This window comes from Nerophis lumbriciformis, linkage group LG36 (genome assembly GCF_033978685.3).
Source record: "Nerophis lumbriciformis linkage group LG36, RoL_Nlum_v2.1, whole genome shotgun sequence".
Lineage (NCBI taxonomy): Eukaryota > Metazoa > Chordata > Actinopteri > Syngnathiformes > Syngnathidae > Nerophis > Nerophis lumbriciformis.
In genome coordinates, this window is record NC_084583.2 from 21,825,342 (window position 1) to 21,840,350 (window position 15,009).

Here is a 15,009-nt window from a genome sequence, read left to right on the forward strand (position 1 = left end):
TTTTGGACATGTGTGCTTTTAATGATCGGGGCTAAGATTGACCTCTGGGGTTTGCTGTTTTGCAGGGGATTGAAGATGAACTACGAGAGAGAATCGAAAGACTCGAGACGCGCCAGGCCACCGATGATGCAAGTCTGCTGATCCTCAATAGATACTGGAATCAGGTGAACATCCAGGACACACTAGACCAGTTCTGGGCAATATACGGCCCGCTAAGATTTTCAATTCGGCCCGCCGGACGTTCTACATCATTTTTTTAGACCTTTAACATCAAAACTGTAGCCGCCATTATGATGTGTAGTGCTGTTTTTAAATGACCACAAGTCTTGAACTATTGCTTGCTTAGGCGGTCCATCGTAGTCGAAGATGACGTAGCTTCCATTTTGTTGCTCTGGTCGGTGGCTATCGTTGCTGGCGACGATGCCACTCCATATGACTATGAAGTCCGATCCTGGAACCACACGTCCTGCCACAGTGGGGACATGTCAGGCCTGGATCAGGGGGCTGGGATGGTTCTGGAACTGCAGGGTGGTGTCTTCGCCTCCGCTGATCCCTCCGGTGTTGGTTCCGACACTCCTCCAGATACATGACCCCGTCATGGCACAGCAAACGCCACAGCGATCGATTGGCTGCAGCGGTCTCAAGTTCGTGGGGTTTGATGTTGCACCTCTTCAATATCCCTTTCAGTTGGTCTTTGTACCTCAGCTTTTGTCCTCCGGACTTTCTGCTGGCTGAAAGGAGCTGACCATAAAGCATCTGACGAGGCAATCGGTGTCCTGGCATCCGGATGGTGTGACCAACCCACCGGAGTTTTCGCTTTGCCAGGGTGGCCTCTATGCTTATCAGAATCAGAATCAGCTTTATTGTCATTACGCAAGGTAACGAGATTGAGGCCATTCCATGGACTCAGTGCGCTGCAAGATGTCCGTATGACGTTCTACATCATTTTTTTAGACCTTTAACATCAAAACTGTAGCCGCCATTATGATGTGTAGTGCTGTTTTTAAATGACCACAAGTCTTGAACTATTGCTTGCTTAGGCGGTCCATCGTAGTCGAAGATGACGTAGCTTCCATTTTGTTGCTCTGGTCGGTGGCTATCGTTGCTGGCGACGATGCCACTCCATATGACTACGAAGTCCGATCCTGGAACCACACGTCCTGCCACAGTGGGGACATGTCAGGCCTGGATCAGGGGGCTGGGATGGTTCTGGAACTGCAGGGTGGTGTCTTCGCCTCCGCTGATCCCTCCGGTGTTGGTTCCGACACTCCTCCAGATACATGACCCCGTCATGGCACAGCAAACGCCACAGCGATCGATTGGCTGCAGCTGTCTCAAGTTCGTGGGGTTTGATGTTGCACCTCTTCAATATCCCTTTCAGTTGGTCTTTGTACCTCAGCTTTTGTCCTCCGGACTTTCTGCTGGCTGAAAGGAGCTGACCATAAAGCATCTGACGAGGCAATCGGTGTCCTGGCATCCGGATGGTGTGGCCAACCCACCGGAGTTGTCGCTTTGCCAGGGTGGCCTCTATGCTTATCAGAATCAGAATCAGAATCAGCTTTATTGTCATTACGCAAGGTAACGAGATTGAGGCCATTCCATGGACTCAGTGCGCTGCAAGATGTCCGTATGACGTTCTACATCATTTTTTTAGACCTTTAACATCAAAACTGTAGCCGCCATTATGATGTGTAGTGCTGTTTTTAAATGACCACAAGTCTTGAACTATTGCTTGCTTAGGCGGTCCAGCGTAGTCGAAGATGACGTAGCTTCCATTTTGTTGCTCTGGTCGGTGGCTATCGTTGCTGGCGACGATGCCACTCCATATGACTATGAAGTCCGATCCTGGAACCACACGTCCTGCCACAGTGGGGACATGTCAGGCCTGGATCAGGGGGCTGGGATGGTTCTGGAACTGCAGGGTGGTGTCTTCGCCTCCGCTGATCCCTCCGGTGTTGGTTCCGACACTCCTCCAGATACATGACCCCGTCATGGCACAGCAAACGCCACAGCGATCGATTGGCTGCAGCTGTCTCAAGTTCGTGGGGTTTGATGTTGCACCTCTTCAATATCCCTTTCAGTTGGTCTTTGTACCTCAGCTTTTGTCCTCCGGACTTTCTGCTGGCTGAAAGGAGCTGACCATAAAGCATCTGACGAGGCAATCGGTGTCCTGGCATCCGGATGGTGTGACCAACCCACCGGAGTTGTCGCTTTGCCAGGGTGGCCTCTATGCTTATCAGAATCAGAATCAGCTTTATTGTCATTACGCAAGGTAACGAGATTGAGGCCATTCCATGGACTCAGTGCGCTGCAAGATGTCCGTATGAGGAACTCGGTCCTGCCATGTGATGCCAAGAATGCGTTGGAGACATCTGATGTTAAATGCATCAAGGCAGCGGATGTGTCTGCGGTATATTGTCCAGGCTTCTGACCCATACAGCAGAGTTGAAACACACACCGCCCTGTAGACTGACACTTTCGTTGAGATTCGAAGGTGATTGTTTTCAAACACCCGGGAGCGCAGTCTTCCAAAGGCAGAGGAGGCTGAGTTGATACGAGCCTGGATGTCATCATCAATCTGGCATTTTGGGGTCAGAATACTGCCGAGGTAGCAAAACTGCTCAACGAGCTTGAGGGGTGTGCCGCTGATGGTAAAGACAGGGGGTGTAGGGGATGGGGACCTCTCCTGGATGAGAACCTCTGTTTTCTGAATGTTGATCACCAGACCTAGTGAGCGGTAGACTGATGACATGGTGTCTAGTGCATGCTGCATGGCATCAGGAGTGTGAGCGAGGAGTGCGCAGTCGTCTGCATATTGCAGCTCCTGGATGTTGGTGCCTGCCATCTTCGTCTTTGCCTGTAGGCGCCGGATGTTGAATAGGCTCCCATCCAGGCGAAACTCGATGGAGACACCACTATCCTTCGTGATGGACTGCCGGAATAGGAGTGTGGCTGCTGCCAGGAAAAGATTGAAGATCGCTGGGGCCAGTACACACCCCTGCTTCACCCCTACTTTCACGGGGAAAGAGGAGGACTGCTCACTGCCTACAAGTACACAGGCCTGCATACCATCATGAAACTGTTTTAGTATGTTGAGAAACTTGGGGGGGACACCAAATTTCTTGAGGATGCTCCAGAGCAAATCACGGTCAACTGTGTCAAAGGCCTTGGTGAGGTCAATAAAGATAACTTGAACTATAGGGCAGGGCCGACATCGGGGCAACTGAGCTACATACGGGTTCTTCGAGCCATAGCAACCTGACTGGCGTTGAAAACAAACCGTCGCCATTACTCTTTAACCTGTCGACCTGCGCTGATTAAACCCGTCATTCTGCCTCCAGAATGCCAAAAAAACTGTGTTGTTTTTGGTTGTGCAAACCACAACTGGAAACAGGGAAAACAAAGGTCGTATTTTGTTCTGCCAAAGCGTGCTAAAAGCCCACAGAGACGAGACAAATGGCTCGCAGCTTTACACCGGGAAAACGAGGACGGTTCTCACTGGAGTCCCCCAAAATCCCGGGTCGTGTGTTCGGATCACTTCGTTTCTGGTAAATATAAGGAACAAAAATCCACCTTCTTAACCACAACTTGGCTATACCGTCCATGCTAATGTTGAACCCGTTGAATTTTTACTGAAAAACGTTCGACAGCTGAAGTTGTTGTTGTTGCACAACAATAACATACGGTATAAAGGCTATTTTCGAAAACCGGTTTCATTTAAATTTGCACTTAACGGTTGGGTTTTTAAAAACCAATAAACCCTATAATTTTCATGTTGCCATTTAATCAACTTTTCAACAACCGAAGCTAACAACCGACCTGGTGCGCTTGTGAGGTAGACATAAAGATTTCCAAATTCCATGTCTGGCCATTGTGTAGGATTATCAGTCCACGCATCTGCTGGAAGGCGGTAAGGGCAGTCGTTTAATCCAACTACAGAACATTTTAACTCGTATCTTAACCTAGCCTCACTGGAAAGACTATTTACATAATCATACGCCATTTAGAACAGTTTAAAATGCCGTGAAACCTCGTTAAATGCCTTTTCTGTCAATGCTGTGTTCGCTGTGAGCTGGTTTGTTTTCAACGAATTCAATATGGCGACCGGTTGCTAGGGGATTGGCAGGCGGAAGTGACGTAGGTCCGCCCTCGCCTATTGAAAGTATTTCAATGTTTAATCTGCGCTTTTGGGTGTTATACGAGTTATTACGGTAATTCTGCAAAACTGCAGGAGATACAATAAAATGCCAGACAAACAGATTTAAGAACACTTTTTACCCGAGGGCAATAGTGTCACTGAACACAAGACAAGAATGACTGTGCATGTGAGCTGTGTGCTTGGTATTTTTATGTATTTGATCTATTTTTATCTATTTATCTATGTTTTTATGTGTTATTATGAATTTTCACTAAATTAGTTTTGCTTACAATTTCGTTGTAACATAGACGAACCTCGGATTCAGGAGGAACAGTGTGGTTTTCGTCCTGGTCGTGGAACTGTGGACCAGCTCTATACTCTCGGCAGGGTCCTTGAGGGTGCATGGGAGTTTGCCCAACCAGTCTACATATGCTTTGTGGACTTGGAGAAGGCATTCGACCGTGTACCCCAGGAAGTCCTGTGGGGAGTGCTCAGAGAGTATGGGGTAACGGACTGTCTGATTGTGGCAGTCCGCTCCCTGTATAATCAGTGTCAGAGCTTGGTCCGCATTGCTGGCAGTAAGTCGGGCACGTTTCCAGTGAGGGTTGGACTCCGCCAAGGCTGCCCTTTGTCACCCATTCTGTTCATAACCTTTATGGACAGAATTTCTAGGCGAAGTCAGGGCGTTGAGGGTATCTGGTTTGGTGGCTGCAGGATTAGGTCTCTGCTATTTGCAGATGATGTGGTCCTGATGGCTTCCTCCGGCCAAGATCTTCAGCTCTCACTGGATCGGTTCGCAGCCGAGTGTGAAGCGACTGGGATGGGAATCAGCACCTCCAAGTCCGAGTCCATGGTTCTCTCCCGGAAAAGGGTGGTGTGCCATCTCCGGGTTGGGGAGGAGACCCTGCCCCAAGTGGAGGAGTTCAAGTACCTCGGAGTCTTGTTCACGAGTGGGGGAAGAGTGGATCGTGAGATCGACAGGCGGCTCGGTGCGGCGTATTCAGTAATGCGGACGCTGTATCGATCCGTTGTAGTGAAGAAGGAGCTGAGCCGGAAGGCAAAGCTCTCGATTTACCGGTCGATCTACGTTCCCATCCTCACCTATGGTCATGAGCTTTGGGTCATGACCGAAAGGACAAGATCACGGGTACAAGCGGCCCAAATGAGTTTCCTCCGCCGAGTGGCGGGGCTCTCCCTTAGAGATAGGGTGAGAAGCTCTGTCATTCGGGGGGTGCTCAAAGTAAAGCCGCTGCTCCTCCACATCGAGAGGAGCCAGATGAGGTGGTCCGGGCATCTGGTCAGGATGCCACCCGAACGCCTCCCTAGGAAGGTGTTTCGGGCACGTCCGACCGGTAGGAGGCCACGGGGAAGACCCAGGACACGCTGGGAAGACTATCTCTCCCGGCTGGCCTGGGAACGCCTCGGGATCCCCCGGGAGGAGCTGGACGAAGTGGCTGGGGAGAGGGAAGTCTGGGCTTCCCTGCTTAAGCTGCTGCCCCCGCGACCCGACCTCGGATAAGCGGAAGAAGATGGATGGATGGCATGTACAATGACAATAAAGATATATTCTATTCTATTCTAATCTACGTCACAGCAGCTCAGACTAGTAACAAAGTAGAGTGGGCGGGGTTTGTTTTCAGAGCAGCGTGTCAGAAATTTCTACGTGATATCATATTGTAGGTGTTTATTACACTTTGCATTCATATTTTTCTGGTTTTTACATTTTTGTTGTGTTTTGCTTGATTGTAAAAGATACACAACTATGGAGGAGCTTGTCTGAGAAGTAAAAGAGGAGCGACATTCGTATGTTGTTGATATTCAGTCTTTTATTGTTCATAGTTAATATTGTGAATCCCACTTTCTTTATATTAACGTACATTTTGGGTGTCCCATTCAATAAGAAAAACTGTAAAATTCCATTCCGTTTTTTTGGGGTGGTCTGTCATAACGTTTTTAGAACTCTATCGGACATTGTGACTTTTGGTCAATACCAAAAGTCACAATGAGCACTAATTTGTTCCTGAAAAAAAGAGAACCAAACACACATACTGTACAGCATATTTTTACAGCTAAATGTGTATATATAATTTAAACACATACACATAGGCCCCCCAGACACATTGTTTTCTCTCTCAATGTGGCCCTCGAGTCAAAATATTTGCCCAGCTCTGCACTAGACCAACGGTCAGCAACCGGCAACTATCGAGCCACATGCGGGTCTTTAGCACCGCTCCAGTGGCTCCCTGGAGCTTTTTCATAAATGGAAAAAGATGGGGGGGGGGGGGGATATATTTGTTGCTTTAAAAATGTTTCTGTAGGAGGTAGTGTTGTCCCGATACCAATATTTTGGTACTAGTACTAAAATGTATTCCAATACTTTTCAGTACTTTTCTAAATAAAGGGAACCACAAAAATTGCATTATTGGCTTTATTTTAACGAAACATTTTAGGGTACATTAAACATATGTTTTTATTGCAATGTTGTCCTTAAATAAAATAGTGAACATACAATACAACTTGTCTTTTAGTAGTAAGAAAACAAACAAAGGCTCCTAATTTAGTCTGCTGACATACGCAGTAACATATTGTCATTTTCCCTTCTATTATTTTGTCAACATTATTAAGGACAAGTGGTAGAAAATTGATTATTAATCCACTTGTTCATTTACTGTTAATATCTGCTTACTTTGTCTTTTAACATGTTCTATCTACATTTCTGTTAAAATGTAATAATCACTTTTTCTTCTGTTGTTTGATACTTTACATTAGTTTTGGATGATACCACAAATTTAGGTATCAATCCAATACCAAGTAGTTACAGGATCGATCATGCATTGGTCATAGTCAAAGTCCTCATGTGTTCAGGGACATATTTACTGACTTTATAAACATAATATACATTTAAAAAAAACAAAAATAGATTTTGTCATGCTGAAAAATATCGATGTAATCATAGTAGTATCGACTAGATACGCTCCTGTACTAGGTATCATTACAGTGGATGTCAGATGTAGATCCACCCATGGCATTTGTTTATATTCAGGAACGGCGTCATTAGCTATGGTGTGCAGTGAAGCATGTTTAGCTATTCCTCGTCCTGCAGTGATAATGATACTTGTAAGAAACGTACTTTATTTGTCGCCATGGAGACCAGGATTAGTGATTTAGAAGTAGCTAAAACACTGCTGACCGCGGGTGGACTTTAGCCGCTAGCTAGCCATGTCTTAAAGCACTTCTTCCTGAGGTTGTTTTAGTGTTATAGTTTCACCTTTATTATTAGTTTTTAAGCCAAAATGCGTCCATTCTCCCTTTTCTGTCTACACACTGTGTCTGCTTGTAAGTACTCTGTGATTGTGCGCTGCCGAACATACTCTGCTCATAAAACCAACAATGACATGACGTGATGACGGTGGAGGGGCGGTGTTTGTACCGGGTTGTGTTTTAGAGGCGGTATAGTACCGAATGATTCATTAGTATCGCGGTACTATACCAATACCGGTATACCACACAACCCTAATTGTTAGAAAGCCCACTGTGTAATATGTTTGTGTTTATGCTTCAATGATGACAGTATTTGGCCAGCGCCGTTTTGTCTTACTAATTTTGGCGGTCCTTGAACTCACCGTAGTTGGTTTACGTGTACAACTTTCTCCGTCGCTGCCACAGAAAGACGTGTTTAATGCTGCTACTCCTTTGTCTCATTTTGTCCACCAAATGTTTTATGCTGTGCGTGAATGCACAAAGCTGAGCTTTGTTGATGTTAAATGACTTGACGCTAACGTGCTATTTAGGCTAGCTGTGTGTACATATTGCATCATTATGCCTCGTTTGTAGCTATATTTGAGTTCATAAAATTTCCTTTACTTATGTCCTCTTTGTAATTAACGCAAATTTGCATATCTCATGACACATTATCTGTATGTAATATTGGCTGCATTTCTGATTGTGTGCCATGTTGTTCCAGACCACAGCAAACGTTATCCAGCTGGCAAAGATTATAATAAATTCATTAGAAGAAGACAGCTTGTCCTTTCCTTTAACTTGGGCACACACATCTATACCTTTGACAGTTTTAAGCCAGTCATTTCCGGGAGTTATCTCACCCTCTGAGACACTTACTTAATGTGTTGCCTTCATTATAACACTTACATAAGGCTTTTAACTTTTTGCGGCTCCAGACAGATTTGTTTTTTGTATTTTTGGTCCAATATGGCTCTTTCAACATGTTGGGTTGCCAACCCCTGAACTAGACCAACTTAAGCACCATGAAAAATTGCAACAGAATGTTAAATGGTCTGCTTCCTTTGCTTTCAGTTTGATGAAAATATAAAGCTGTTCATCAGGCGTTATGACCAATCGCCCAGCGAACCTGAGAAGTCTCCAACAATAGAGGGAAGGAACCTAAAGCCAGAAACCCCTGAACCTGATGGAGACTCTAATCAAGAGAGGGCCAAGGACAGAGGTAAAAAGTGACACATCATTGTGCACAGGAGAGGAAGACGTTGCTATTCCATTGATTCTCTATTCTATGCTCTGTTGTCACGCAGGCCACCAGGGAGAGACGTCCAACTCTTTCCTGGCCACGCTGGCCAGCAGCACCAGTGAGGAGATGGAGGCAGAGCTCCAAGAGAGAGTGCAGTCCAGTCAGATGCAGGCTGCTCGTATTGTGGAGATCTACAAGTGTCTGAAGAGCACTGTGGACCAGCTAAATGCAGACGTGGACTCCGGAGTTGGTGAGTTAAAGAGAATCATCTAATTAATGTGAACATGTGTAGAGAGCAGTAGAATTAATTGCGGCTCTCCCAAAGTGCTTCACGATGGTCCATTACAGTGGATGCTTTCTTCCTTAGGAGGTAGTTTGTGGCCTGCAGCTTCCAAACTCAATGCACTCCTGACCAGTGAAAACGAGCGTCTTCAACAGATGACTGAAGACCTCAAGCGGAAACACAGTCACATGACCAGTGAGGTAGGCATCTAAAACCATGTTGTTTTGGTATTTAACTTTTTTTACATTATAAAGACTATCAGAGCTCCCTTATTGTACTATTTTTCAACCATTTGAAATATGTTTAAGAGATCGCAATTTTGTATTAAAAAATAGTCTTTATACTTACACTTTGAACGTTATACAGTTGACTAGGGCTGCACGGTTTCAGTAAAAATGTGTATCGCGATTGGTTTTTTACTTAGAATTAAAATCACGATTCTCTGGCATGATTATCTGCTTGCAATCCTTATTCGCCTTCTTTCTTTCTGGAAAATTGTTCTGTCTGCGCTCACTGTTTTTCACAAATTTGTGCAGATGGTGGTAGTGTAGTGAGATGATGGTGGTAGTGAGAGGAGGCTACGCCGGATAGTCGAACCTCGGATTCAGGAGGAACAGTGTGGTTTTCGTCCTGGTCGTGGAACTGTGGACCAGCTCTATACTCTCGGCAGGGTCCTTGAGGGTGCATGGGAGTTTGCCCAACCAGTCTATATGTGCTTTGTGGACTTGGAGAAGGCATTCGACCGTGTACCCCGGGAAGTCCTGTGGGGAGTGCTCAGAGAGTATGGGGTAACGGACTGTCTTATTGTGGCAGTCCGCTCCCTGTATGATCAGTGCCAGAGCTTGGTCCGCATTGCCGGCAGTAAGTCGGACACGTTTCCAGTGAGGGTTGGACTCCGCCAAGGCTGCCCTTTGTCACCGATTCTGTTCATAACCTTTATGGACAGAATTTCTAGGCGCAGTCAAGTCGTTGAGGGGATCTGGTTTGGTGGCTGCAGGATTAGGTCACTGCTATTTGCAGATGATGTGGTCCTGATGGCTTCCTCCGGCCAAGATCTTCAGCTCTCACTGGTTCGGTTCGCAGCCGAGTGTGAAGCGACTGGGATGGGAATCAGCACCTCCAAGTCCGAGTCCATGGTTCTCTCCCGGAAAAGGGTGGTGTGCCATCTCCGGGTTGGGGAGGAGACCCTGCCCCAAGTGGAGGAGTTCAAGTACCTCGGAGTCTTGTTCACGAGTGGGGGAAGAGTGGATCGTGAGATCGACAGGCGGATCGGTGCGGCGTCTTCAGTAATGCGGACGCTGTATCGATCCGTTGTAGTGAAGAAGGAGCTGAGCCGGAAGGCAAAGCTCTCGATTTACCGGTCGATCTACATTCCCATCCTCACCTATGGTCATGAGCTTTGGGTCATGACCGAAAGGACAAGATCACGGGTACAAGCGGCCCAAATGAGTTTCCTCCGCCGAGTGGCGGGGCTCTCCCTTAGAGATAGGGTGAGAAGCTCTGTCATTCGGGGGGTGCTCAAAGTAAAGCCGCTGCTCCTCCACATCGAGAGGAGCCAGATGAGGTGGTTCGGGCATCTGGTCAGGATGCCACCCGAACGCCTCCCTAGGAAGGTGTTTCGGGCACGTCCGCCCGGTAGGAGGCCACGGGGAAGACCCAGGACACGCTGGGAAGACTATCTCTCCCGGCTGGCCTGGGAACGCCTCGGGATCCCCCGGGAGGAGCTGGACGAAGTGGCTGGGGAGAGGGAAGTCTGGGCTTCCCTGCTTAAGCTGCTGCCCCCGCGACCCGACCTCGGATAAGCGGAAGAAGATGGATGGATGGATGGTGGTAGTGTTGACATTTTTCTCTGCTTGCTCAATTCTGACCGTCAAAAACGAGTTAACCATTTAAATTTAGCAGAGGTGCTAACGGTCCCTTTCACAGACGATATATTGTTGCGTTTTCCTCCATCATGGCCAACTTTCTGGTTGTTAAAACAGCACAGTGTACCTTTCTTTTACTACAACATTGGGCATGAAGGTTTTGGAATTCAATGGAAAGTCTGGAAAATGGCTATTTGAATATTTGCCAATATGTGGTGTTATTTGTTAAATCAAGCATCGAAAGGGCAGTGGATGTATTTATATACAGTAGTTACAAGTAATTCTGGACCTATGGTTTTCCTATGTCTTTCTCATTTCTTGTCAGTTTGGATGTGAAATGATCCTAAAGTTTAGTCATTATGGTTTAAAATAAGTCTTAACATTGACTTCTTGAAACCTGCCGAGACCTCGAGCAGGAACTTTGCTTATTGCTATGATTGCTGTTGAGCATAACGCCAAACGGGTTGGAAAAAAACACTCTGACCTTGTGCCTATTGGAGTAGTTGGGCTATTGGTTGCGGCTATTGACAACTGTTTACTTGCCTTGTACACTTTCATCATACTGTACTTTCATCATACTGTACTTTGTGATGGCGTTAAAAGTTGTTCGAAGAGAGTTGTAGTGTTGTCAATGCCACGAGGACAGCAAAACACTTCACAATGCACCTTTATTTTTGAATTAAAAACCTGGCTTCAAGCACACCTGTGAAGTGAAAACCATTTTAGGTGACTACCTCTTGAAGCTCATCGAGAGAATACCAAGAGTGTGCAAAGCAGTAATCGGAGCAAAGGGTGGCTATTTTGAAGAAACTAGAATATAAAAACATGTTTTCAGCTATTTCACCTTTTTTTGTTAAGTACATAACTCCACATGTGTTCATTCATAGTTTTGATGCCTTCAGTGACAATCTACAATGTAAATAGTCATGAAAATAAAGACAACGCATTGAATGAGAAGGTGTGTCCAAACTTTTGGCCTGTACTGTATATGTATTTGTTATTTAAAGAGGATGAAAGTTATGACAAGAAGAAAAAATTGTTTTATTTAAACTGTTTTCCCTAAATTGAGGTTATATAATTGTCTGATTTACTTGATCGATCAAACAATCTAATCCCTCGATAGCTAAAATAAGCGGTAGCTGCAGCCCTAGAAAATAAGCAGTGTCACCATGCAGTGAGTTTATCCAAGTGCGGTAATCACTCAATCTTTTACGATAATTAGAATTTACAACGTCAATGCTAACCGCCTAGAATTTTACTGCAATTTATTATTTATAACGGTAATCCTTACATCCCAAGGTGTGGCTATTGCATGTCAAGGCATAGAGCGTGTTATATCAGGGGTGTCGAACGTGTTTTCAGTCATGGCTGCCCTCAGAGGGCCGCATGTAACAGTGAATGTAAGAATATAAAAGTATAATTGCCTCATATTATTGCCTATGCATTTGGTTATTTGATTTTTGTACGTACAAATTGATGGATAACTTGCTTTGAAATCGTAAGTCAAGGTGACAAGCAGATATTTAAGTATCAACAAGAATAGTATACAATATCATCATTGCCAAATTTTAACCAAATACAATATTTTAAGTTTTACCAATTTTATTTTGTTACACAGTCAGACTGTTTTTTAAATGCTTGGATAACTCTGCTCCCCAATTGCTCTGCAAGGCAATTACAAGACTGCAAAGTGGTACCAGATCTACCACCCGAGCAAGGTCAAAAGGCAACTGTTGCGTTCCATTCCGTAGAACATCTTTTGCCCAGACTGCCTTTTCAATAAAAGGAATACAACTATGGAACTCTCTACGTAACACTTTGAAAAGTATACCTGCACTTGTCACTTTCAAAAAACAAACAAAATTGTGGCTAGTTGAGCAACAACCGTGTTCCCATGTTTAGTTTTTACTATTTGGTTTTTATCTAGTCTGCACTTTGTCTGTGTTATTATTATTATTATTATTATTATTATTATTGGCTTTTATCTAGTTTGCACTTTGTCTGTATTATTATTATTATCATTATTATCGACTCCTCTTTGCCTTATTCTTTTTATTTTCCTATTTTTAATGTTAGATCTGTGTTGTTGTTGTTGTTGTTGTTGGGGACAAGTGTTGTAAATTAGCTTTGGCTACAAACACTATGATGCATACATTAGATAACTGTTTCAGATATCTATGTTTCCGTATCTCTCCCTATTTCAAATAAACCTTTTATATATATATATATATATATATATATATATATATATATATATATATATATATATATTGTTGTTTTTACAAACTATCATACGGTATATAATAATTAGGAGTGCTAAAAAATGTTTTTTATCACATTCAAATCCCGATTTTTCTTTGTTGTAATTTTCAAAAATTTAATTTATTTTATCTTTTTGAACGAATTAAAACAAATAAAAATAATTTAGGCCATATCTATGCTTACTTAGTGCACGTATGAGTCATACGTCAGCAACCAAAAAGAGTTTTTTTAACCTGTAAGCGGTCTTGTTATTTGTTGTTATTATTATACCAAATAATACATTGCAAAAATCAGTTTGAATCCAGAATAGAGTATTGATTAGGAATCAAATCCTCACCCTAAGAACCGGAATCGAATGGTGAGGTGCCCAAAGATTCACACCAATAACAATTAAATATATTTGTAAATATAACAAAGTTTAAAACGTATGAAATTTCATGTATTACATACATTTTTTTCTCTCAAAATTGAAACAATGAAAGTAAGAAAGATGAAGTATGCACATTGTTCCCAGGCTTTCGCGGTCCACATTAAATGACGTGTTGGGCCGGATCTGTTAGACATGTGTGCGTTAAATCTTGTCCTCTCTTTCTTACTTGTCCAGTCCCGATCTCTGGCCCGCGCTGCAAACAAGGCAGACCAGCGTGTCAGCGAGCTGCAGGTTCTGATCGAAGAGCTTCAGTGGGATATGGAGAAGATACGTCGGCGAGAAAATCGCCTCAATGCGCACATGAGCGAAATACTTGAAAGGGTGAGGTGGAATTACCAGACTATTTACCGCGTTTGGTTTAAAATGACACTTTCTGTCATCACATCAGGTAAACAGCAAAGGCTATAAGGTGTGTGGGGAGGCCAGCAGTGTTTGTGGAACCATCACAATCAACAAGAGGAAGGTGGGAACATTTTACAATTTAATATTGCATTGATAGTACCCACATGTTTCATTGTACCGGTAATTATTTTCCTCACTTTTTTTGCTTTGTTCCTTTTGTGATTTTATTTTATTTTTTAATCCTGCTCGTGCAGTTTGAGGAAATGGACAGCGAGTTGGAGGAGAACCAAGAGCTGGCAGACAATCGTTTCACTGAGCTTCAGAAACTCCAGCAGGACCTCCAAAATGTGCTGCAGGAGAACAACAACATGAAGGTGCGTGTCATAAAACAGTACATTACAGTGGGAGCGCCGTTTTCCTTAGTAATATGTTCCAAAATGTCAGACGCAGACCGAAATGTGTGAACAACCAAGGCAATTTTATCATAAAAATGTCTGTTCATTCCAGACATCTGAAAATACATACCGTATTTTCCGCACTATAAGGCGCACCTAAAAACCACAAATTTTCTCAAAAGCTGACAGTGCGCCTTATAACCTGGTGCGCTTTATATATGGATAAATATTAAGATTCATTTTCATAAAGTTTCGGTCTCGCAACTTCGGTAAACAGCCGCCATCTTTTTTCCCGGTAGAACAGGAAGCGCTTCTTCTTCTACGCAAGCAACCGCCAAGGTAAGCACCCGCCCCCATAGAACAGGAAGCGCTTCTTCTTCTACTGTAAGCAACCACCCGCCCGCGTAGAAGAAGAAAAAGCGCGCGGATATTACCGTTTCATTTCCTTTGTGTGTTTACATCTGTAAAGACCACAAAATGGCTCCTACTAAGCGACAGGTATCCGGTTCATGAAAAGACGCAATCTCTCCATCCGCACACGGACTACTATTTCACAGCAACTGATATTCCTGTGAACCGCACTGTGGATACAACGGGAGCACGTACGGTGAATATTCGCACCACAGGGAATGAGAAGTCATCCTTCACTGTGGTTCTAGCTTGCCATGCTAATGGCCAGAAACTTCCACCCATGGTGATATTCAAAAGGAAGACCTTGCCAAAAGAGACCTTTCCAGCCGGCGTCATCATAAAAGCTAACTCGAAGGGATGGATGAAGAAAAGATGAGCGAGTGGTTAAGGTAAGTTTAAG

At 44.3% G+C, this 15,009-nt stretch overlaps 1 protein-coding gene across 1 annotated transcript in view; it reads left to right on the plus strand.

Annotated features, from left to right (window-relative positions):
• The window catches only part of rnf20 (ring finger protein 20, E3 ubiquitin protein ligase), a 53,780-nt gene that overhangs the window by 772 nt on the left and 37,999 nt on the right, over positions 1 to 15,009 (plus strand). The window contains exons 4-10 of the mRNA XM_061930643.1: positions 66 to 164; positions 8,453 to 8,600; positions 8,686 to 8,871; positions 8,989 to 9,104; positions 13,636 to 13,782; positions 13,850 to 13,924; positions 14,058 to 14,177. Of these exons, the coding sequence (XP_061786627.1) occupies positions 66 to 164; positions 8,453 to 8,600; positions 8,686 to 8,871; positions 8,989 to 9,104; positions 13,636 to 13,782; positions 13,850 to 13,924; positions 14,058 to 14,177 (891 nt within the window). The remainder of the gene's footprint in view (positions 1 to 65; positions 165 to 8,452; positions 8,601 to 8,685; positions 8,872 to 8,988; positions 9,105 to 13,635; positions 13,783 to 13,849; positions 13,925 to 14,057; positions 14,178 to 15,009) is intronic.